Source organism: Lycorma delicatula, chromosome 4, assembly GCF_047948215.1.
Source record: "Lycorma delicatula isolate Av1 chromosome 4, ASM4794821v1, whole genome shotgun sequence".
In the NCBI taxonomy this organism is placed as follows: domain Eukaryota; kingdom Metazoa; phylum Arthropoda; class Insecta; order Hemiptera; family Fulgoridae; genus Lycorma; species Lycorma delicatula.
The window spans coordinates 154946461-154973920 of record NC_134458.1 but is presented as its reverse complement, the minus strand read 5'-3'; the positions used below and the strand labels follow the sequence as shown (position 1 = coordinate 154973920).

The following is a 27460-nucleotide window of genomic DNA, read 5'->3' as shown; positions in this document are numbered from 1 at the left end:
TATGATGGGGCCTCTTTTAAGTTGAACACCTGTAGAATGTATATTCAGACAAATATTTGTGCTGAATTTAAACTTTTATGATTACCAGGTTTTTGAGATGCGAGGCAAAGACTGTATAGAAATATTGTAGAATATTCTCCCACCCCTAATTCTGATGACTTAAAATTGTTGAATTTTAAATAACTAAATAAGTACTTTCATCGTACTGAAGCTCAATTTTTTAAAGCCACTGTACAAAAAAATTCAATATTCAAAATGGCGAAAATTACCCCTCCCTTTTTTTTTAATTTTCCACAAAGTTTAATATAAAAATTTTCTGAGCCATTTTTGAAGAATATGTTGGGTCAGTTCGGAGATATTAATCAAAATACTCGTCAAAACTTTTACGTACATACATTTTCCGGAAATTTCAATGGATTTTTTTGAACTCAGGAGGTCATGAAACGTCTAGGATTGCAAAACAAAAACACCCGACTTCGAAATTTTGTACCGATCTATATACCTTGCAATTACAGCTGAAGTTGTTATATAGCAGCATTAGAGCTATAGACGAGAAAATACTACAGGATATAATATGTGAATCCAATCGTAAAGAATAATGTCTATTTACTTCACGTAAAATTTTATTTTTTTATTTAAAATTTATTTTTTTATTTTACTTAAAGTAAAAATAGATATTTAAATCGATATTGTTTATAAATAATTTGAACTCCTAAGACGGCCAAGGTCATTTTATTTGTCTTTATTCAATAATGATTTTAATAATTAAGTGTCCGCTGTAATTAAATTAAAAAGTTTTTATTTTATTATAATACGTAAATTATTATAATCCCTTAATAAATAGACAGATTTTATTTCACATTAAATATTTTATAAATAGAATAGATTTTACAACGTAAAAGAATTATGTAAAAAAATAATCAAATCCGATCATACAAATCTGGACGTCGTTAAAATTTTACATTTATATCTCTTCATACCGACGTAACAAACAATTTTTGACAAATTTAAAGGTTTATTAGATTAGAAAAATCTAATATTTCTTTATTTTTCGAGTAGGAATTAAAATTAAAGTGGTTAGCGAAAATAAAAACAAAAAAAACTATACGCTAGAACAATATCAAAGAAACTCGATTGTGTTCATTTTTCTCTAAGGTTAGACCGGACTCGAACAAAATTTTTTTATCCGTACTTCTTTAATTACACTAATCGATAGTTTAGATTTAGCTGAATCGACTGATATAACACACTTAGTATATTATTTAAGAATTATATTTTTTATTTATTTTTAAAACATTTCATGCATGGCATTTTTTTTGTCTACCCCAAAAGTGTAAAATTTTAGAATTCCATAACTGTCGAATTTCTTCATGAATTTGAATTTTGGGTAAGGATCTGGCCCAAAATTCACATTAGACTTGTACAGACTCAGACCGACCATTCCTGAGATACTGGTTAATTGAAGCGAACCACTAAAATAACCGGTATCCGTTCTCTAGTATTCAAATTCGTATAAAAGTAACTTACCTCTACTAAGATAAACTAAGAACCTTCCACTTCGAAAATCAGCCGTTAAACAACTGACTTGCGACGACAAGTTTACCAGTAAATTAAAGTTTTCGTATGTTCTTAATATAATAAAAACACGACTGCCAAAAAAAAATTAAACTAAAAAAACAATAAAACAAACAGACAATAAATCGAACTAAAAAAAAGAAGAAAACAAGGTATGGAAATAAAGGACTAAATATCGTTATGCAGTATTTAATTAAATAAAATAATGGGAGACCAATCGACTTTCAGAGAGTTTCAATTTGTTCAAATATATTTTTCATGTTGTAGAAATAGCAGAAATTTAAGGTTGAAAAATGGTTAAGTTCTCACTGTGCTTACATCGATAAGAAAATTTGTCCAACGAAAATATTTAAATGTAGTCGGGGGGGTTCTTTAATACAGGACAATTACTATTCAGACTAAAATTTACTCCAGTTTTACTACAACTGATACACACGACTTTCAATCCGATGCCGACAGCATTACCTCTAATCGCACTGTCATAAAACTCTACAAAGACCGTTTATGGGAGCTCGCCGGGCTCAAGCTGGTCTCGGCGTAGCGTAGGCCACTCGGTTTTACCGAGTGTATCGATTAAGTTTTGTTCCGGTTTGGTTATGTCGTAATTTTCTATTATACTAGCAAATACCCCGTCTGAATTTTGAAAATCGGAAGATTAGTTGCGAAGATATTACACTTCCGAATAACCGTGATCTGTTAGATCGAGAATGTACCTGAAGCATGCAAAAGTTAGCCTTCAGTCTGCTAACAAATACTCCATTTGAATTTTTGAAATCAAACGACTGTTTGCAGAGATATAATAAGAGCACCCATTGCACCTCCCAAATCAGCGCCCCAGGGGCACCCCGCTAGTAAGCAGTTGATGGTGATGATTGGCTAGCCACGCACGAGGTGCTTGCATCACCTCACTACTATAGCCCACATGCCGTTCCCACGGGAAGCCATTTATTATTAAACAGAATTTTATTAAATTTATTTAATAATATTTTACTTTAATTAACGTAAATTTAATTCTATTATTTTTGTAATATTATTCATTTAATCGATTTGAATCATTCAGTTCAAACCCAGCTAACACAGTGATAGACGCTCACAGTTCACAGTACATTAATTCAATTCATAAAAGTTTGTGCTTCAATCGGCAAATCTCCAATGTTATATATATATATATATATATATATATATATATATATATATATATATATATATATATATATATATATGTATATAAATATATAACTTCCCAGAAACGTAAGGATTCCATAAGGAAACGCAGGGTCATATATCTAAATCGGTTCGGCAGTTAAGCTGCTATGGTGGAACAAACATGCATGCATACACCCTAAATGATTTACACTCCTTTCTGGGCAGTCGTATAAAAAAAAGGAATTGCCAAAGCATTTGCCTGCGTAGATCAAGGAAAACCACGATAAAAATTCAATCAAGTGTTAAATGATTAATTAAAAAAGAAAAACAGATTTGAAAAAAGTCTATATTTATTACTAGCAGACCCGGCAATGCTTCCTGTTGCTAGATTTGAGTATATATATAGATTAAATGAACACAATTAAAAGTCTGATAAAACATTAACAAAATGAACATTATGGAACTTCACAGAATTTAACCTTTCCCTTTCTCCCTTTTCCCCATTTTCATTTTTACCATATTTTCCCCCATTTCCCCTTCCCTTTCATTGTCTCCCCTTTCCTTCCCCCATTCTCTTTCCCTTATTTCCATTTCTCCTTTTTCTTTTTTCTTTTTGCCCCCTTTCCATTTTCTTTTCCCCGTTTTCCCCTTCATCTTTTTTCCATTTTCTCCTTCTTCCCTTTTAACTTTTTCGATTTTCCCTTTCTCCCTTTTTACCCACGCATAAATCGGTCCAGTAGTTTTTTAGTCTACAGCGGACACGCATATCGGAAACATTGAAATGGAATCGTAAAATATTTAGTATAGCGTGTGCTGCTTTTACGTCCAACAGATAGCGCTGTTTTTCAAAAAAAGCATGTTTTTGCCTGTCAAAGGTGTGATATCTCAGGTATATAAATAGTAGGTATATAAAAACACGCGCGTATTCGAATGCAACGTTGTGTCAAAATTTCAAAGCAATCGGTGAACTTTCGGAGATTTAAGATTTTTAACAAACGAACATTTACATTTTTATTTATACAGATATAAGACATAAACACATGAAATGACGTTAAAGTAAATACATGAAGATAGTAAATATATAAAATAACTACAAAATAATTCGTATTTAGGACCCATTAATGAAAATTATTTGAACGCATTTTATTTATAAACATTTTAAACGAATTGTAGAAAGCGAAGTGATTTTTGTTCTACTTTTTTAATTACAAAGTATTTTATTATTAAATTTTATACACAATTAAAATGGTATATTTAAAACCCTTAGCATTTTACTACTATTTTATTTATAAAATTGAAGATAAATTTAGAACATATTAATTTAATTTTAAAGATAAAATAACACGATATTAAAATATTATAGGTCAGGAAAATCTGCTACATTTCTATAGAAGATGAGTTCCAGAAGTCCATTAGGAAGGTACGGTCAACCGGATGAAAAACCAGGAAATTTACGATCTTGTGGTTGTGCAAGAAGATATCTTCCATCACCACCGCTTGTTTCTCCACCGGTCAACGGTCCTGGTATGAGAATATTAATTAAAATTTATATTTAGAATATTAAAACCTTTGATTCATTGTTTATTAAAAAGAGAACAACTATAATAAACATGTACAAACATTATATATTTAAGTACACGTACTATATTACACGTTGTTTATTATAGCACAAAGCATGGCATCATATATAATTGTATTTATAGTAACATAAGTAAGATATATTTTAAAAATACTTCATACGCGTTAACTGGAATACCAACAACCTGAAAACATTTATGTTTTCACATAGTAAAAAAAAAATTATTTTAATAAAAATTAAATTTCTTTAAAAATTTTATTATACGCTTTTATTTAACTCACTGTAACTCACGTGTATCTTATAGTAGGCGGCGGAATGGTCAAAACTTTGCTATCGATTTTAACCTATTTCTCGAAAAGCTTCGGAGCTTAAAATTTGTTTACACATTCATTGTGATGACAACGCAAAGTGGTGCTAATATTTCTCACGAATAAATTGTTTTCAGTAAAAAATTAGTTGATTCAAAATTATACCTACTTCAAACGTATATACTCAAAGTTGGCTAAAAGAGGGAGTGGGAGTGAGAGTGTGTGTGTGTATGTGTGTGTGTGTATGTGTGTGTGTGTGTGTGTGTGTGTGTGTTGTTATTTGGTAGTATGCTTCGTGTGTTACTATGCTGATTTGCTTGATTCTTTGATGGTGGGCATTCAAGTCGGCTGTATGTCAGCGGAAAGGTTCGGTAGTAGTTCTTGGTGTCAATGATGTGTGTTTAGTGGTATGCTAGGTAAGCTGCTTTAACCCACCGGGTTAGTCTAGTGGTTAACTCGTCATCGCAAATCAGCTGATTTCGAAGCCAAGAACTCCAAGGTTCAAATCCTAGTAAATGCAGTTACTTTTATGCGGATTTGAGTACTAGATCGTGGATACCGGTGTTCTTCGGTGGTTGGGCTTCAATTAACCACACATCTCAGGAATGGTTGATCTGAGACTCTGCAAGACTACACTTCATTTACGTTCAAACATCCTCATTCATTCTCTGAAGTAATACCTTACGGTGGTTCCGGAGGCTAAACAAAAAAATAAAGAAGGTAAGCTGCTTAAATTCCATATATAGCCTCAAGTAGAGGATGATAAGTTCTCCCTCTTTTTGTTGAAAAGTTCTTCTTTAGACAATCTGAAATAAATTTTACAGAACTTATCGTCTAATTTGCAAATAATGTAAACGATCGCGTTCCAATCTAACTTCGCGTTGTCGTGACGTTTCTGTTAATCTTACTTGTGAGCGATACGGTCGTGTTACAACCTACTTTTTTTTTGTTCTGATGTTTCTGATTTGTTAGTTTGTGAATGGTACAACTGGTCACGTTCCAATCTACTTTCTCGCTGTTCTAACATTTCTGTCAAAACAGAAACGTATATATCTTCATACTGGATTGGTTAATCCACTGTGAAGATAACTGAAGTATAGAGAAAAAAAATAATAAACTACTGCCCCAACCGCTAAATAAAATTACTCACATATGTACATAACCAGAGTAAAAATATAATATAATAAAATCATCTACTTATACATGAATGTGACTTTACAGTCCCGAAAGAACATAAAATTAGTTGCTTCCACTTATAATTAGGGATTAGAATAGTACTAAACACCATCAAAAATTATCGTAACTAATTAAACGTTATTACATTATATGAAAAATGTTCCTACCTTTTGAGATACGAAACCCTAATAACCGTCTTCTCCTGCACCCTTAAACGATTTTACCAAAGTTAATGGCACAGTGCTCCATATTTATAAACTATCGTGCCAAATTTCATCCTAATCGATCCATCCAATGTGGAGATATTAAGAAAAAAAAAAGGCCAACATACTTCCAACCAGATTTTTTCAATAATAAAACTGTGTTTTTACTTCCTTGTACGAAGTAATGAAAGTATTGTGATCGAAAAAAATTTCGGTTATCAGATTTCAAAGAAAATATCTATTTTGACCATCCCTGAATCCATTTTAACTAGTTTTGGCGTGACGTCTGTACATACGTACGTATGTATCTCGCATAAATCAAAAACAATTAGTCGCAGGATGTTAAAATTTTGGATTTAGAACGTTGTAACATCTAGTTATGCACCTCCCCTTTTGATTGCAACTTGACTGAGCCAAAAGAGCCCAAAATCCAAACTATTTGGATTTTGGACTTTTTCTTAACTGCTATAAACCCTCACTGAGGTCTTTTCAACGATATATCATAAGTGGTACTTATTGTCATTGGTTCCAGAGTTATAGAAAAATAAAATTTTAATTTATGAAATATTTGGATCTCAAAAGGAGAAGGCACATCGGTTCGAGTCAGACTTCATCTCCTTTTTTTTAAACTTTTTTTTTAATTTAAATACATTGATTAACTAATCGATGTATTTTATACATTAATTTATTAACCTCCGATTGTAAAAAAATGTTTACCATAAATAATAAATCAATAATAACAATAATAAAAAAAAAATATCAAAAAATATCAGAAGTTATTAATGAAATAAAACTTTATGTACTTTTAATTTATTACTTTTAGTAGTAATTTAGTACTTTTAATAATTAATAAAAATGTGTAAGTAATTTAATAGGCGTACAAGGAAGTCATGCGGTGTCCAAATTAGATTTTCTGATTAAAGGTATTCAATACATATCAAGATTTACAGAAAGTCTGACTTGTAAAATTTGATCCAGTCACCATAATTTTCCTTATTTATCAAAAAGTATAGCTAAATAAATAGAGTTTGATTCACGAAGTATGTAATAAAATTTTAGGAAATTTTCAACTAGTGAAAGTCAGCCAAAATCTGCCACATTTTAATGTGTTTTGTTTTTAATATATTTCGAAATCCTTACGTCTGTATTTAGCTTCTGTGAATTTTATTCGAACATTTTACTCAGAATAAAATTTTCTACAAGTTTTGTTTATAATTTTTATATATTTATTATCCATAAAAAAAAGTTATTTTACTCCTAACATAAAATAATGTTTTCTACCCCTTTTATCTTTTAACGCAAATTTCTCGAAAGCTATTAAAAATTACAGTTCTGAGTCCTACTTTTTTAAATGTTTCATGTCTGATTTCATATAAAACCACTAAATTTACCACTTAATTTGGGTCCCAAGAATAACAGTCTGGCTTAATTTTACTGAAGGCGCAGAAATCAGGCCGAAACGCCATCTGACGCTCGCTAAACAAGCATTTTCAAACCTACGTTTATACGAACTTTCTTCTTCATTTTCACCACTAAAACAGGTCTTGAAATTCATTATTACATTCTTCGTGAATCATCTGTATACAACCAGAAAAGTAAATCACTCACAAATAAAAGTTATATTTTTATAAAATCTAATCTACTTGAAAATATAAGAAGCCGTAATCAGATTTTTCAATTAAAAAAATAATATTATTATTCTTTCAAATATAGGTATACCGTACCATATTTAATGACTGCAGGTTAAATCAGTCTTTGGTAAAACATAAATCTATTAGAAGCTCCAGAAACATTCCTACGAACAGAATTTTATAACCATTTTTTTTTTTACTCGATAGACCTCAAAAAAATCGAAAAAAATTCGGTCAGTGTATGACAGATAATAAAATTTTAGGCAATAATAACTAAGAAATTCATAAACTAAATTTTTAAATTTGAGATACATCAAAATCTGACACGACAAAAAAAAATTAAAAATAATTACGCCTGCCTATCAAAGACGGCATTAAAACTAGTTTTAGATAATATGTAACGCCGCATTTATTAATATAATAAATTAATAACACTCATTACGTAAATGAATTGATAAAAACTTAACAAAACATGATGATAATAATAATTAGGCCTAAATGTTAAGCCATATTAGGAGAGTTCCTATTTGCAATGAAATTTCATTATATATTTTATCACAAATATTCTTTTTGATACGGTCATGAAAAGATAAACATTTTTCGATTATATATTTAAAATAATAACTACATGTATTTATTATATGGTATACATAATGAGTTACATTTCTGACATAACCTTCCTTAATTCCCTGAAAAAAAAATTGATATTTATATCTTTAAAATATATTGTAATAATTCTTATCTTTAAAATGTTTTTACGGTTTTAAAAGAAATGATTTAACTAAATATGTATATTTTTTGTTTATTATCAGAATTTAAGTCGATAACCTGTTAAATGGTCAATAATCCTTTGGACTATAACCAGAGAAAAAATGTAACAACACCCTAACAGCGTGATTTTAAAAGAATCTTATTAAGCATTTCGCGTAGTATATTAAAAATAAAAAATTTTATTTTTCACTTATTTATCACCATTATAATAAATAACAGGGTTTATCTATATCCATAAACAGTACTGTTAACTAAACGCTTAATATCAAGTAATAATACTAACTTAATATTATGTGTATATATGTGTGTAATAATACTACATAATATAATCAGCAATTAATAATTTATTTGCTAGTCGTGTTATATATATAATGATATGTTTAAACAAATCGAGTGTGGTCCCATTTTATTATTATTAAATCGCGTTTCTGTTGACATATACAATTTCATTTTGTTACTGAAATCTATCGTCGATAAAATAAATTTATTTTATCGAAATAAATCAATCAAATAAGGAAATGTATAAATCCCAGAAGATTTGAAAACGGTAATTATATAAAATATATATATATATATTAAAATTTCTCAGATACATAATCCGAATGAATCCAAAAAGAATGACTAATCAAAATTTTGAAAAACGTTTAAAATTAAAAAGACAAATAGGATACATAAAGAAAATGAAAGAGGAATTTTAAAATCTAAGGATAAAAGACAAGAATTGTCTGGATAGAATAAAAACTACAGAACTAGTTTATAATGTTCTTGTGGATGAAGGAAGAAATAATGCCAGAAGGGAATTTACACAAGAAAAATGGCTGCACACCGAGAAAATGAAGGAAATATGGAAAAGAAAAATGATATTGGCGTGGTCAATAGTAGAGCTCTAAAAAATAATATACGTTTATACAAACGCACAAAATTATTTGGTTATTTTGCAACCGATTTTCAAAACTAAGGAATCATTTTAATAACAATTAAAAGCATAATAAAATGTATTTTGATAAAAATGATTACAGAGATATAAAAAAATTAAAAAATTGACGGGGCCACAATTTTGAAATTTGTAAAAGTACTTTAACAATAATTTTTTTATTTATTAGAGATCGTTATAAGCATGTGTACCAAATATAATATAACTATTCCTCAATCCGATCTGTATTTTTATATATTTTAATATATTTTTTGTTCACTTTAATACGTAGAATCCGAAAATGAATAGTTAATTGAACGATTTGAAAAAAAAAATCAATTAAAAATTAAACTGTTATATAATATTAAAAATTCCATTTTGATTGAATTACTTCAAAAACATAAATAAATTAAAAAAAGAATAACTATATATTTCTATTTATATCTTTATATTTTTGCTTTACGAGTAAAAATAATTACCAAAACAAACAGATTAAAAACAATTACCAAAATTTGATCTATCCTTACTTTAGAGCAGATTTCAAAAAGTTGAAATTTAAAGGGGAACAGAAAAGTTTTTTTTTTTTAAACCAAGATTATTATATAAATACAAGAAACATATGCCTTGATAAAAATAAAAAATCTGATGTAGACACCAATGACTTTCTTGTACGCCTATTAAATTACATATACACATTTTTTTTTTAATGAAAAGTACATAAAATTTTACTTCAATATTAACTTCTGATATTTTTTCGTATTTTTTTATTGTTATTGAATTATTATTTATTATATTTTTTTTTGCAATCAGGGTTAATAATTAATAAATCAAAATATTTTAATTTAAAAAAAAGGTTTAAAAAATGGAGATGAAGTCGGATTTGAACCGATATGCCTTCCACTTGTAAGATCCAAATATTTCATTAATTAAAGATTTTATTTGGCTATAACTCTGGAACAAATAAAAATAAGTACCACATGATATATAATTGAAAAGCTCTCAATAAAGGCTTATTACAGCAGTTACGAAAAAGTCAAAAATCCAAATCTTTTTCAATTTTGGGCATTTTTGGACACTTTTGGTTCAATCGATTGCAATGAAAAGGAGAGGTGCACAATTAGATGTTACAACAGTCCTAAACCAAAATTTCAACATCCTACGGCTAATAGTTTTTTATTTATGCGAGATACGTAAGTTCATCACGTCGAAACTAGTCAAAATGGATTCAGGGATGGCCAAAATGGATATTTCCATTGAAATCTGAAAACCGTGATTTTTCGCGATCACAATACTTCCTTTACTTCGTACAAGGAAATAAAAAATAAATGGATACAAATTATTCTGAATTAAATAATCCAGGAATATGTTTTTTTTTAACTATAATTTTAACTAATTTTCTTGACTTTTTACACGACTGTCTAAAAAGAATTGTAATGCATTTAGGGTGTACATATGTATGTATGTTCTATCGTAGCAGTTCAACGGCTGAACCGATTTAGGTGTATAACCGGCGTTGGAATCCTTACGTTTCCGAGAATGCCATAGGCTACATAAATAAATAAATATACATATATATGTGATATGTTTAAATAAATTTTAAAATTTGAAAAAAAAATTATACTGCATTAAAATACTATATACTCGTACAAAATTGTCACCCGCACGCAGTTTAATTACACAATATTAGTAATTATCATATATTAAAGAGCAATGTTTTGTTTTTGGCAATCGTGTTTTTTAATTTTTATCTCTCGTAATATGAAAGTACTTTGAATAACTTCATATTTTGCTTCTATATACTAACCGGTCAGCTATTTGGCTCCGCTGCGTTCTTTATCCTCATGGTTGTAAGAATAATACTGATAAAATTTCCATCAATCACTTTAAAGGCGCTGTTGTAATTTTCAGATTGCGTAATTACAAATCACGCCGATCAAACGCGGCCATCAAGAGCATGCGATCTGTCGCCGTTTGATTACATTCTTTGGGGGAATTTTTTAAGTCAAAGCTTTATGAAAACTCTCCACAAACAATTCCTGAGCTAAAGAGGGAAATTCAACGGGTGACTTCAGAAAATTAAAAAAATAATAATAAATAATAAACTAAATTTTATTTTTATGAATTTAATTTACTGCACAGTATTTTTAATAAAAATCATTATAATTTCTGATAACGAAAATGTGGTCCGATTAAAACGTTATATATATTTTATAAAAATCTGACAATTAGTTTCCCTTAAACTCCAACGGAAATAATATTCAATCAGTTAGCAGTATTATCTACTTAACAATACAGAAAAGATAAGAAAAACGCAATCTTTATTATATTTTAGTATCATGTGATTATGTGAAATCCCTACAAACATTTCTTGGTAAGAGAATGTTATCGTCAAAAATAATGTATGATCTTCCTCTTCATTTATAATAAAAACAATTTTAAATTGATGTGTTGACGTAATTTAGAGAAATATGACTATAAAGTACAGACTTTTCTATATGTTCAGGATTTAAGTTAAATTCTTACATCCTGGAACCTTTATATCGTTTCTTTCTCTTAATAACTGAATAAATAAAATAAAAAGAAAGGGTAATAAAAAAGAATTAATATAAAATAGAAAAAATATGTTCGTATATTTATTACAAATAAAACTAATATACTTCGTATATTTAATACAAATTATCATTGCTAAATGATAATTACCCCTTGTCTTTTGAACGCAGATTCCGAATTCGAATATCGGTTAATAACGGCGTTTTTCATTAAGCTAAAGATTTCCATTTAACATTTATATAATAAATAAACGCTACTAGGAAAGGCATCGGGTCGCAAAAACCAAACCTGCTAGATCCCACTCGCCTAGTACGAAGAAAAAATTAAATAATAAATTTAAATAAAATTCCTTTAAGGCAAAATATTTTTTTTTATTTATCTATTTATTACTAGCCGGTCAGGGCTCCGCCCCCTAGACCCCCTCTGTGTTCGTTATCCTTATTGTTGGGAGAATAATACTGATACAATCTCCAAATGAAGTCATTTCAGAGGCGCTGTTGTAGGCTATTATATTGTTAAAGAAATATTTTCATTTAGGACGGTCTCTATTCAACAGTGCTTCAAAGTACTTTAAGTGGTCTTGAATTGGAGGTAAATGAACCTTTCCTGACGCACAACATATCACTTTTGATTCCCCTTTCCATTTCCGAGCGTGACAATACCAACACACTCTGTCGTGGCACCATTATGTTCATGATCGGCGCATTTAATCAGTACATTAAAGCTAAAACCATTTTTATCCTTATTTGACCACGGTAGCTCTACATGAACTCAGTTTCAGAACTCAGTATCAACTCGTCAGGAATTTAATTATAATTCGCATTGCAAATTTATTGCAGTTCGAGTCTGGGCGTAGCGCTCTCGGTCAACAGCAAACCGACAATCATGCACTGTTTCAGAGGACCTAGATATTTTTATTATTTTAGCAGTGTTTGAATAATTAGAAAGGTTACTTCTCTTTCTTGAAGGCATATTTTTTAACTTTTGACAATCCAATATAAACAGCCAAAATAAACAATAAAAATTTATAAAAGTTCGCTAAATGTGCTAATTTAAGCCAATTACAATAACAATTTTATAATACTCATATAATAATACTCAGAGAACTTTTTCTTCTACTACGGAAAGAGAAATATAATGAACTAAAGGATTCATTTTTTTCTTTAATGAGTATCTTTAATATCTTAACCCCCATTACGAATATTGTGATAATTCTAATAGGAAATAATGACCAAGCCTTGAAGGTATAAATCTGCTAAGTTTTATTAAAATCTGTTCAGTAGTTTTTGCGTAATGCGCGCACAGGGACGACCTTAATTATCATTTTATTATATGTAACAGAGATATTTATATAAAAATATTGTGCGTGAAAACAGAAACAAAACTGTCAGGTTGCATAATTTTTAGGATCCTTTTAACAATTTTAGCCATATTTCAGCTGTTTATCAACTGCACATATCATTTTGTTTAAAAGAAAAGGTTTAATGTGTTATCTAATAAAACATCGTTCCATAAAACAAATATTTATGGAGCAACAAACAAAATTTAAATGGCCGCCATTTTGAAATTTTTCAAAGCTATAATTTTCGTTATTATTTATTTTATTGAAGATGCAATTGGGTACATGATACACCAAATTTCATTAAAATATCTCAATCCGTTCTTAAGATATATCGATATATATAAATATTTTTTTTAAGAATATAGCGAACACTGGGAAAATGAAGTAAGATAGATATTTCCATGAACTATTTTCATTTTGATGTCCTGAATCAGATATACAGTAGATTCCTGATAATCGGACCACTTCGGAACTGGGGCTAAATGGCCCTATTAAGCGATATTAATAAAAAATCAAGAGCTATGCACAAATACGGTATACGGATGTATTCTAATTATTAAACTCGAATTAGCGATTTACTATTCAGAATTTTATTTCTAATATTAAAATTACACAAACAATATTATAAATTACAAAATAATAAAAATTGAAATGCTGTACCGTACAATACGTGTCTAATAAAATACAATTACATTAATTACTATCCTTTTATATTATATAGCTACATATAAAAACAGGCCTATTACATTAAAAAAGAACTACTGTTCTGGTAGATTGCATTACTGAAGAGTTTTTGTAATCTTGCATAACTAAAAAATAAAAAAACAAAACAACTGATAAACAAAAGAGAAGTACAAAATACAATAATGATCAGTAAAATAAAAAAATACTTTAATGTCTCTTGTTTAAACTTTTTGAAAAAATCTTCTATTTTGCTTTGTCGTCTCCTTTTCAATAATTGGCGTTCTACAAATTTCGCACAGAATCGTAGTTCTTTTAGAGGGCTTCCTTCTTGTATAAAATACTGCTGAAGTCTGTCAATGAATTTTTTTTGGATCTTGCGTAGATACGCGTTTGAAATCGGGTTCGTCTTCATTTTCTTCAATCCCGTCCAGTTGTTGTGTACCAGTAATGTTTTTATTTCTTCATCCCCGGTTTCATTCTCATCGTAGAATTGTATCTTTCGTCTATATTTGAAAACTCTTCAAAATGCTGAACCTGGTGCTGCAAAAAACGTAATCGTTATTATCAGCATCGATCGTTTAGTATCATCGTCGGCATTCACCTTTAAACCATTTTTGGCAAAGCGCGTTTCTGATAGTGCTACTTTTCACTTCATCCCAACTATCGGCTACGAACTGAATTGTCTGCAATAAATTTACATATGCACTAACATCTTTAGCCGTAGCCGAGGAAGTCAACGTATTACCTTCGATTTCTTGTAAAATGTAACTTATTAATTTCCTTCGGTAAATAAATTAAACGTTTTTTACATTCCCAATGTCAAACGGTTGAATTAAACTTCTTGTATTTGGTGGCATAATCTCGATTTGAATGTTTCGTAAATCTACATTAAGATGGGCAGCACAGTTATCAATAAACAGGCAAATTTTTCTTGATTTTTTTCTGTAACTCGTTGTCCTAAGCGCTCAGCCAATCACGAAAAATTAGACTCGTCATCCAGGGTTTTTTATTGGAATAATAGTGCACAGGTAAACTCTCCATATTAACCCGCTTAAAACATAGCGGTTTACCTGCTTTACCAATAACAAGAAGTTTTAATTTGTCACTACCAGACGTATTCGTGTTACAAAGCACAGTAATTCGATCCATTACTTTTTTGAGTCAGATAACGCGATATCATTGTAACACAGACCCGTCCGGCGTAGCGCGATAAAACAGGCCCGTTTCGTCTGCGTTATAGACGTCATCGGGTGAATATTTCTTCATTATTTCAGGAAGTTTAGAACTCTTCTATGATTCGGCACTGTCAGTATCGGCGCTTGCCTTTTCACCGTAAGATTTTTAAATTTTATTTCACGTCTCATTTCCAACGTGACAACTGTCGCTTTGAAATCACAATGTCCCAGTTTTTTGCAAGCTCTTCTGCTTTTTGTTTTAGCATAGGACACTTACTCCTCGACTAGTAACGGTAGAAAACCATTCGTTTAAAGCTTTCTCAACGAGCGGGTCCTTTCCTTCACGTTTTCATTTTTAAGAAGCTCCCTCTCCTTCACGTTTATTAAACCATTCACCGCGAAGCGTTCTTCTTGCTGTAAAATCCGAGCTATTGTAGTTTTTGATGCTCCCAATAGTTCTGTAAGTTTACGCTGACCAGTGTGTGGTAGATAAATTTTTATTTTGTTTAGCAAATCAATTCTATCTGCCAACGTCACGTCTTTACGCGGCATGGTGAAGAATCGGATAAATTACTAAACACTTCAAAGTAAAAAAATAAAAACGATTAAAAAAATTAAATGATTAACGAAAGTAAAAAGATAAGCAAAAGCGATTAAAAATAATTACGGAAAAACGATAACAAAAGCACCACACACAATGAACAACGGCTCGCAATGAAGAAAATAAAAACATTTGCTTCGTCATAACTGCATAATGTCATCTGTGTCGCCACGCACTATTACTGTGCAGACCGGTGATGGAAGGACGTTACCTCCCTCAATACAACATTCAACAACAGTCAAACGATTTAAATTACTAATAAAATTGTGACATTTTAGAAGTAAAAGAAAGAAACGAACGAGCTAATGAGCCTTATAAGCGGAATTTTGGGCCGTTAAACCGGCGTAATTTTACACGAATTATACCAATATGTTTCTGTTTTAACAAAAATGCCCCAATTAAATCGCTGCTCCTATTAACCGGAATCAACTATATACTATTTATGTTGAAATACGATCGATGAAAATTGAAAACGCATTTAAATCTTCTTAAATTTACGAACACAATGGTATTGTTACATTTAAAAAACCTCCACTTTTTATACAAAAAAACCATTTACACAGCGAATCACACACAATACAACCTCCTCTCTAGAATAAATTTTAAAAAATCATCGATATCGATCCTATCGGTGAAAAGAATAAGATTTAACTTATTGAAAAAAAAATAAATGCAAATCTATTTAATTCGAAACATCCTCCTCTTAAAAAAAAAGTTTTAAAAAATTATACTTTTTGCTATTTTTAAATAATTTTGACTTTACATCTTATCTTAAACGGTCACAATGAGGGTAGTCAACAGTGTGAATTATGTATTTTTTACTAGCATGAGGGTCATCAGTTAAAGATTCGAGATGTGTGTCAGCGAGTGACGAGTGTCAACACACGAGTTATCTTTAGTAAAATAATTTAAAATCGGGGCCGAATTGTTTTTAAACTACATGGTGACTGAATTAAAAAGTAGTATTAAGTACAGTATCCTTTCCATTACGTGGAAAGTGGATCGAAAATGTAAATTTTGCGAACAGTGAAAATGAGATTGTAAAATATGTAGGATATTTCTAAAAACAGCTTCAAAATTTCAGGAAAGTCCCCCGCATTGAAATAAAGAAAAATCTTCATCTCAATATATGTACAAAAATGCTTAGTTTACCGGCTATCCGCCATTTTGTATTTTTAACATAAAAATTATGTTAAAAAGTATATTTTATACTGCTAGGGTACCTAGAGGTTTACATGTGTAAAAATAAGGAACCTGATCTCTCAATCCATTTCAAAATGGCGGCCACGAAATTTTTTTAATTATTTTTCTTATTTGCAACCACTGGTTTATTTAAATACGTTATTACAAAAATGTTAAGTGTTTTATGGCAAACAAAATGATATCTTACTAAATCAAATCCGTTCGTAAATAACAAGGTTATGACAAACATTCTTGAAGTGAGCCAGTCTAGATTAAAGAACCCGTTTTCATTTCTTCCCGAATAAAATTAAATAATTAATCAAGATCTTAACCGGAATAATTTTATTAATGAAATTAATAATTATAAACCACAAAAATTTAATAACATTGACAATATTACAATAGGAAATGAATCAGAGATTGCCGTGCAATTTGGAATAATCTGTTTACAGTATATACCGAATGATTCAAAAGTATACGGCAATCTCTCGGATCTGACCTTATAGCTAAAAATAGGAACAAAAGTTCATACAAACGCAGGCCCGAAAACGCTTCGTTAGCGAGTTACGACTAGGGAAAGATTTCGCCCGTATTTCGGTTCCCCCGGGGAAATGTAGACTTCCTGAAATTCTGGAAAGGTAAATTAAAGGCCGAATTTAGTTGTTTCTTATGGTTTTCGACCTGAAAATACTTTTAAAATGTCTCCCAGATACCCCCTTTACTCTTTATCCGACGTAAAACACAAAAATTGGGGGTAAAAAATAACACGTTTTTGGGTTTAACGTAAGAAAACTTTACTAAATGGTTGATTAAGTTGTATTTTTTTTTTTCAGTTAGATATGTAGACAAAAATCCCCCCCCCCCACTATTAGAAATATAGACAACTCACCGGGCTGGTCTAGTGGTTGCCTTGTTATCGCAAATCAGCTGTTTCGAAGTCGTAAGTTCTAAACTTCCAATCCTAGTGAAGGCAGTTACTTTTATTCGGATTTGAATACTAGATCGTGGGTACCGGTGTTCTTTGGTGGTTGGATTTCAATTAACCACACTACTCCTAAGAAACCGGCAGCTTTAAACCAAAACAAGAAGATACTGGTTAACAAAGCGCGAGACACCAAATCAACGAACAAATAATAATAAATGCTGTACAATTATCGCGAACTACAAGCACTAGACTAGCATCACGATATTTAAATATTTCACAATCCAGCGTATGGCGGGCACTTCATGAGGCACAGTTGTACCCGTTCCATGTAACACGGGGTACAAGACTTATTACTTATAATGTACGGTTTGGTGTACTAGGTGATAATTTGATCGGTCCATTTTTCTTACCAAGGAGGCTTACAGGAGAAGCGCACTTAAACTTTTTGGAAACAAACCTTCTCACCGTCTTGGAAAATATTTTTTATAAAACAGGTTAGAGATGCGGTTCATACGACGTGACAACTTCTCATTTTTTTAATAATGTAAAGGATCATTTAAGTAATACATACGGTAGACAATGGATTGGACGAAACAGACCGGTGAAATGGCCACCACGATCTCCCGACCTTAACGCCACCAGACGTTTTTCTATGGAGTTGTATGAAGTCAACTGTTTATTTAGAAGGGATTAACACACAAGAGGAACTAAGGAATCGCATAATAGAAGCTGCAGAAACTATTAAGAATACTCCTAACGTTATGAGACGCGCTAGAAAAGAATGGATTCGTCGAGCAAAATCATGTATTGAACAAAACGTGGGCCACTTTGAAGGTAATTAATAACGCTTTCACTAATTTTTAATTTCATTTTTCCATTGTTTTCAAAGTTAAATTACATTTTATATTAAAAGCTGTTTCCAACCTATGGACAAAATTAGTTATTTCTTGTTAATTTTTTTTTTCACAATTCAGTCTGTTTTGTTTTTTAATAAAGTTAAATTTCAATATCCTGCATTCAATTTTTTCGTAAGTAATTTACATGAATCTTTTCAGAATTAGATTTTCTATATTTCCAGTTGCAAAATAAAACAACTTAATAAACCATTTAACAAAGTTTTCGTAGATTAAACCCAAAAACGTGTTATCTTTTACCACCAATTGTTGTCTTTTACGTCAGATATCTTTAAAACTAAAGGAGGTACAGTTCTGCGACACATTTTAAAAATATTTTCAGGTCAAAAACCATAAGAAACAACTAAATTCGCCCCTTAATCTACCTTGCCAGAATTTCAGGAAGTTTTCATTTCCCCGGGGGAACCGAAATCCAGGCGAAATCTTTCGCTAGCCGCAACTCGCTAACGAAGTGTTTTCGAGCCTATGTTTACGTGAACTTTTTTTCCTAGTTTTAACTATAGAATCAGCTCTCAAGAGATTTCCATATAGTTTTGAATCACTCTATCTACCTAAATACTCTGCCAAATTTCAACTGTTTTAGTCCACAGGTTTTCGAAATATGAGGCAAAAACTGTTTAGAAAACATTTCGAATATCTCATTCGGAATTTTAAGTAACTTAATAAGTACTTTCATCGTACTAAAGCTCGATTTTCTAGAACACTATTAATAGTCAAAAATTAGCAAAGGACGAAAACTACCTTTCTACCATTTTTAATTTTAATGCCATATATATATATATATATATATATATGTGTGTGTGTGTGTGTGTGTGTGTGTGTGTGTGTGTGTTTGTGTGTGTGTTAGTATCGCTCCGTCGCGGTACATTTTTTTATCTTACGTTTTTTAGTCAAGTAACCGGAGGCAGGTGCAGCCAATCGCGTCGCACGTACAGTAGCAGCGATTTTGTTGGTTGAGCCGCCGAGCCGTACACCGTTGCACCCCTTAAAAAATCGAAATTCAAAAAACCTCGAAAGTGGTTTTTAGATATTTATCTGAAGAGTATTTCCAAGCAACAATTAGTGAAAATCTCGTTTAGTTTAGTCTGAACCAGGGGAAATTTTCAATAATTTTTCAAATCGTTTTTACCTTTCTTCAACCCCTTCAAGATCAAATTTTGAAAAATCTAGAAATTTCTTACATATTCGCATGAAGATTACACACACCAAAAATCAAGTTGATATCTTCATCTGTTACAGAGAAATTAAAAAAAAAATATCCGGGTTTTAAATAATTCAAAATCCAATTTTTAGATAAGGGAACGCACTGATTTCATTTACTATACACAAGAATTTTATTTGCCATACCTTTTCCAATGAGTTTGAATCTTAATTGCTTCACCAGATGAAATTTATATAAGTCGCGGTTGAAGTTATTTTATTCTGAATAACATTTCATCAGTCAACGTCTACAACTTCATTTCATTACTGATTTTCAAATAGCTAAAGAAAGTTACCTATTTTTACTAATACTCATATTATATTCATGTGAAACGGTCGAAAATAGTTTTAAAAGTATTCCTTATTAATTAACTTTTACTTATTGTCCTCAACAAGTTTAAGAGTTTTTAGACCAACAATTTTCTATTTATTAGTAATTTTTCAAGGTGTTTCAGTCAAAAATGGTTTTAACGAAATTCAAAAAATATAATACGTTCGTTTATATGTCCAGTCCTTTGATGAACAGAGTGTAGGTGTCACGGGTAGAGCAGAATATTACCTGTAAATAATGCTAGGACACATCACTAATTCGGCATTAGTAAACCACTTCATTCCTCACTTCTTTAGTAACCCTGGCATAGTATTCATAGGAATGTCAATTCAGTTTATGAAAGGTGTTTCATTTAGATATCTTGCCTACAACCAGTAAGGTTAATACGCCAGTAAACCTTTTAATCAGAAAAAGCAATAATTAAATGTCGTCATTATTACGAGGGAGTGAAGTGCAATTTCAAAGAAAAAATGATTGTACTATTGCATAACAAAAGAACAACTGTAATACATTATAATAATAGGGTAGATTATATTGTTAACTGAGATAATAGGCCGGCTAATCGATTTTTGTACATTGCCCGCTCTGGCGCAAAATATTTAATTACAAATATCAATTCACCCACGACGAAATAATAGTTATTTTTCATTATTATTATTATTATTATTATTATTCAATCTTTCTTACTCGGCTTATTAAAACGAAAATAACAAAAGTCTTTTATTTTTAAAAATAACTATTTTGATTAGTAAGTAAAATTGTAAATTTTAATTACCCAATGATATAAATGTTAATATAAGTTAGGTTAACACATGCGCCAAAAATGTAATGTTTGTTAGTAACGTCATCATTGATGCCACAGGCAAAGTTCACACAAGAATTTTTTATCAAGATTCAAAACACGTGAAAAATAAATTGAAAATAATTTTGGGATATTAAAACAGCTAAAAAAACCCTTTAAAGAATAACAAATCATTTCCAAAAAAATTCGCTCTAAAATCGATCAATTAACTCAAAAAATTAAAAGGAAACAAATTAAGTAGTTTTTCGTTGACATCGGCCTTCGGAAATAAAAAATAGCAAATTGAAATGTTTTTCAAAAAACGCCAAAAATAGGCGAGGACAATCATAAAGTATTAGCTAAGATGATTAGCGAAGCGTTTTTTTTTTTTTGCAAGTACAGAATGATTCACAAAGAATGTAACAAACTTTCAGGACCTGATATATTGGTGAAAACAAAGAAGAAAGTTCATAAAAACATAGGTTCGGTAACGCTTCGTTAGCGATTGTCGGTTGGCGAAAGATTTCGCCCTGAATTCTGCACTTTCAGTAAAATTAAACCAGACTGTAATTCTTACGATTCACATTAAGGGATAAATTTAGTGGTTTTATATGAATTACGATTTGAAAAATTGAAGTCCCAGAACTGTATTTTCAGTAGTTTTCAAGTAATTTGAGTAACAGACAAAAGATTAGGAATCGATAAACATTATTTTATGTTTAGTGTAAAATAACTTTGTTGGGTGGGTAATAAACAATTAATATTTAGCTTCTGTGGACTTTAGTCATTCCATTTTATTCAAAATCAAATTCTATAAATTTTTTTTTTTAAACTATTGTGTTTATTACTCGTTTAACAAAGTTACTTTTCACGTCTAATTTATTTTTCACCAGTAGAACATGTCCCGAAGTTTGTAACATTCTTCGTGAATCACTCCATATAATGAAAAAACAGGGATCGATGAAAATAATGATTAAAAAATCAGGTGAAAGTACAAAAAAGAGAGGTCAGAAAAAATTTAAAATTATCAAGACGAAATTAAATAAAAGCTATTAAGAAATCAAATATTTAGCTAAAAAACGAAAAAAAACATACAAGAGATCATACTTAGGGCGGATAATCAAGTGATCGTAGTATTTTTTTCGATTTTAAAGCAACATCTAATAATGTTCAAAGATCTTCATTATAAGTAACCTAAAATACGTACCGTCCAAATACCCAAAACATTGGGTATTTGGACGGTTCTATCAAAATATCTGTAGTATAACGGTAAAGATAAACAATTATTAGAACTTTTAAAAACAAAAAATACTGTTAAACACTTTCTACTTAGGTTTCTCCTTTTCATAAAGATTTTGAATCAATATTTAAAAGGAAATTTAATATTTATTACATTAAATATTAATAGGGTATAGCCAGATAATATGTGCACATGTCAAATGGCTCATTCGTTGTAGTTAATAAATAATCACATATGATACCAAAAATAAATTAAATTCTTTCATTATTTTAGACAAATCCACAATATTAGGTTTTAGAGGGATGAAAAAGAGAGGAGAAATTGATGGGTAAAGAGAGAGCTAAACTGCAATAAAAAATAAGAATTTTAAAAAAAATGTAAATAAAAATTGGTTTTAAAAAATGTTAAATACTCCACTTTTGATAAAAATCTAATTTAATTTTACTTGCTAAAGATGAATTTTAAGAAAAGATTTTACACCGATGAAAATAATAGTATTTTAAATAAAGAAGCTTTTTTATTTCAAACGAGGGAGTTCGTTCCTTATTCCATCTTAAGAGAATATCTTTTTGTGATTTATATGCTGTGGATAAATTTTAGTAAAAGATTTAAAGGTTTAGAAAATATGAAGAAAAAATCTTTAAACAATTTTCTAACAAAACATTCTTTGATATTATGACCGAAGGTTCTCTTTCGGTAATAAGAACGGTTTAATACCTACAGAACATTCGATAGTTCATCTTACACTGTATAAAAAAACATTACATAGTTTTTGTAATTGTGTCTGTATGTGTATAGGTGTGTGTGTGTGTGTGCGCGCGCGTGTTAAATAAATTATTTAAAATTTTATTGACAAAAAATGCTATAATTTATTACTAAAATTCTATTAATTATCGGTATTTTATTACTAAAACAAAGATAATAAATACGATTTAAAAGTTAAAAATAAATTTCAATACAGGATTAAAATTTGTTATACTGTACTAAAGAAACTATTCTTACAGGAATTCAATATTTAAGCATATGAAAATAATTAAAGGTTAAAAAATTCATAAAAATTATTATTAAGTTAGTAGGGCAATAAATTTAATGAAAATGATTAAATTATGTACCGTAAATAAATTATAATTTAATAATTTGGAATAGCCGGCTTCCGTGGCGCGCGTGGTAGCGTCTTGGCCTTTCATCCGGAGGTCCCGGGTTCGAATCCCGGTCAGGCATGGCATTTTCACACACGCTACAAATCATTCATCTCATCCTCTAAAGCAATGCCTAACGGTGGATCCGGAGGTTAAACAAAAAAAATAAAAATAAGAAAAAAAATAATTTGGAATAAAAAAAGAAAAACTAAAATTGCATTATTTTCAAAACGAAAGAAAAATTAGAAGTACTATCATTTTTTTTTTAATAGGTTGTAATCGTATACAAGCCCATAATTATGTACAAGTAATAACTATCTGGATTACGATAGTTCATTATTTAAAATTAATTATAAAAAAATATTATTATCACGCACTAAATTTTATCTCATAAAGAAAAAAAAGTCCACATATTAATTTTTTTGTATATCAGAATAAAATTAATAATATAAAAAATATTTTGTACATAATTTTTAAGAATACTTTCATAACGGTAAGTATAATTTAATTGTTTTTACAAATAAGTTAAATAATTTTTATTTAATTTCAAACTTTTTTAATCCACAAAATTGTTTCCCATCTAAATCCATAAAATACCCTGAGTAAAACAATGTAAAAAAAAACCTCTTATTTAATTACTAATTATTTAAACGAATTTTGTTTGATTAATCATTTTTAATTCTTTAAATGAACCTAATTAGGTTTTCTAATTATATTATTTTTATATTAGATTAATTTAATATAATATTAAACAATATAAAAAAGCGAAAATATCACATAAATGATTAAATAGATAAAAGACAAATTAATCATTTCAACATATACAAAATCATCCTTAAACAAATGTACTAAAAAATTAAATCGTTCTTTATTTAATTTTAACCTTAAAATCTAAATCTAAAACTACTTAAATAATACCTCAAAAAAAAAAAAAAATAGAATCAACCACATGTTATAAAACAAGTTAACGTACACTATTTTATTTATTTATTTTTTATATATATAAAAAAATATTTATACACACAGTTTTGTATAAATCAGAACGAAAATTATAAATACGTTTTAATAAAAGACTAAATCTTGTCGGACGACACGCATCAACTTCAAATCATAAAAACAATAAAATAATTTAAAACATCTACTGAAATATACATACGTATATAAATTGAACTTGTATACGTGTTTAATAAAATCTGATGATCCTTGGCAAATCACAGTCCTCGATACAAAATCCAGCGATTGAAAACAAATTCACCAATCATTCTTTATAATACATAATATAATAGAATTTAATCAGAATGGAAAAGTACTAAATGAGAAATTTATTACGCTACTTATTTGAACGAATAATAAAAAAAAAACAACAGTAACAGAATGTAGAAACTAAATTATTTCGTTAAAAATATTTTTTTAATTTTTCTTTTCAAAATAATATATTAAAAAAGTTTAAATCAAAACAGAAATTATGTTTAACCTCAGGTAACTTTTATTTATTGGTTATTTAAGTAATTCTTCTTGTACAATTACACTGTCATTAAGATTTACTTAATATATAAACCTAAATTTATACGTAGGTATTAATTCAGGAAAAAAACATTAATGTAAAAATTTAATTGTTTTACTGTTAGCACCTTTTTTCTTTATATTACTACTATCCGGCCCGTCTAAGCCTATCCCATGACCATAGAGCTCGCCTCGCTTGCCATTCCCAATTTGCCAAGGGGACTGGCGCCCTGGACATCCGCACAGCTTACTTTCTGTTGTCATTTCCATGTACCCAGAGGGCTCCATTCCATGGACCCCCGCACTGTACGGTATCCTCATGGTTGTGATAATAATACTGATAAATAATAATCATAGTATTCAGGCTTTACACAAACCTGGAAAAGAAACTAAATTACGAAATATAAAATAATGGTAACTAAAGTACCCACACCGTAGATGAAGAAAAATTCATAACTTATTTCTTTGTCGTGGTGGTAGAAACATATTAATTAAGTAATGGGATTAGTCTATTTTTTCCTTAATTCAATCATCTTAATAAACATCTCCTTAATTCACAACTTCACCCTCCTTGGGGACGAAGAAATAATAAATATTTTTAATATCTTAACCTTCAATGGAGCTGGTCGGTGGCTTAAAACCTTCCCTGGGATAACAAGAATATATCCTACAAATTTGAAAGTAATCGGTTAGTGGTTCTCGCGAAATGCGATAACAAACAAACTTTATATATACTTGTATACATACATCTCCGAATAACCGTGATCTGTTAGATCGAGGGTTACCTGATGCGTGCAGAAGTTAGCCTTCAGTCTACAAATAAATACCCCGTTTGAATTTTGAAAATCGGACGATTGTTTGCAGATATATTGTAAGAAAAACCCATTGCACCTACTAAAAAAAGCGCCCCAAGGACACCCCGTTTATTACCGGTTGATGGTCTATTGGTCTAGCCTCCCACGAGGCGCCCGCATACCTCAACACTCTAGCCTCACACGCAGTCGCCACTGGAAGCTCATTATTGTTAAACAGCAATTTTTTTAAAATTTATTTAATACTATTTTATTTATCGTAAATTTAATTCTATTATTTTTGTAATATTATTCATTCGCTTGATTCGAATCATTCAGTTCAAACCCAGCTGATACAGTGACAGAAACTCACAGTTCATTATCAATTCATTAATGTTTGTGCCACAACCGGCAAATCCCCAGTACTACATATATTAATTTTTTTTTCGAGATGAAGTATATCTAAAAACCTTCTCAGTTATGCCAAGAAACACGGGTAAAAATTTGGTTGCGATTGATCGAGTAGTTTTTTTTTTGTTTATTCCAAACAAAAATCCTCTTCCTCTTTTGTAATAGAATAGATAGATTAATTATTCTGACAGTTTACGTTTGTCTGATTTAACTGTAAACACCAACATTTATTTTATAAAAAATTTAACGGGTTAAATATTCACGAGTCTACTTTTAATTTTAACCTCAACGGGGACATGTAAATTACGAGAATTCTAAATTTTATAAAATAGAATTTACAAAGTAATCCCCCCATCAAAGTAATTTCTCAGAGAAACAACAAAAGGATACACTTATTCTTCCAATTCTCAAAACATTTGTGGGAGGTTTTTCCGCATAGCTTAAAGTTCACTCTGTGATTTTTTTTCTTTACTTCATATATAATCTCAAATCGTTGGTCAAGTTCTTTTAATCACTGGGAACAAGAAAAAGTGAAGGGTGCCATGTCTGCTGAATACGGAATCTGCGTCATCAATACTATGTTGTATCTGGCTAAATAATTACGAGTAAATGTGAGCTGGAACGGTATCGAGATACAAAACCCAAAAATTATTTACAAGAATTTGTGGTCGATTTCTTCGGATTGCCTCATATGAACAACTGAAAATTGCTAATCGTTGACCGTACAACGTTGTGGTAAGAATTTATAATAGATTACGCCAATTCAATCGAAAAAATCAGTACGGAGAAGTACTGGAGTTCTTTTTTCTGTCTCGATTCTTGAGAAAGCTTTCATCTTAAATATTGAACCTTTGTTTTAATAGTATAACCGTACACCCAGTTTTCGTCAACTGTTATGACGTGTTTAAGTCATAACAGCCAAGAGATAAGAGATTTTCACTTCTTCAGTAACCTCGCTAACAGTGATTCCATGATTATTCATCAAAGCTCCTTTGTTTTGTCGATATTTTCTTCTGTTGTCGATGAAAAGGTTCATCCGAACTTTTATTGTTTTCAACATTCTCATAGCATTTTTAATACCGATTATATTGCTCATAAACTCTTGGTGTGGACATAACATCCTCTCTAAAATCCTTCTCTAACATCCACACCGCTTCATAGCACTTAATTCCATTTTTAATGCGAATCTAACATACGTTAATTCATTAAATGCATCATTTTCAAACGAAATAAACCCCTAAGAATTTAACAAATAATTATTTGTACATCGGTTGCATTGCGTGAACATTTAATTACAATTTTTATTTAAAAATTTCATTACATTTACAAAATAATGATTTATTTTTCAATACTACATTTAATTTCTTAATCAGCTTAATGAAAGGAATA

The 27460-nt window shown here is 29.9% G+C and overlaps 1 protein-coding gene and 1 long non-coding RNA gene across 4 annotated transcripts in view; one reads left to right on the top strand and one right to left on the bottom strand.

Annotated features, from left to right (window-relative positions):
- Positions 1–27460, top strand: part of LOC142323991 (uncharacterized) — a 119161-nt gene that overhangs the window by 33252 nt on the left and 58449 nt on the right. For both annotated transcript variants that reach the window (XM_075364466.1, XM_075364467.1), the window contains exon 2: positions 4085–4245. In XM_075364466.1, coding sequence (XP_075220581.1) covers positions 4116–4245 — 130 coding nt within the window. In that variant the 5' untranslated portion in view covers positions 4085–4115. The remainder of the gene's footprint in view (positions 1–4084; positions 4246–27460) is intronic.
- LOC142323992 (uncharacterized) overlaps positions 1–27460 on the bottom strand; it is a 109551-nt gene that overhangs the window by 43833 nt on the left and 38258 nt on the right. The window contains exon 3 of one of the 2 annotated variants that reach the window (XR_012756192.1): positions 4076–4242. The exons of the other annotated variant lie outside the window; for it this stretch is intronic. This is a non-coding gene — a long non-coding RNA (uncharacterized LOC142323992). Of the gene's footprint in view, positions 1–4075; positions 4243–27460 lie in introns of those variants that run through there. 2 annotated transcript variants of the gene reach the window in all.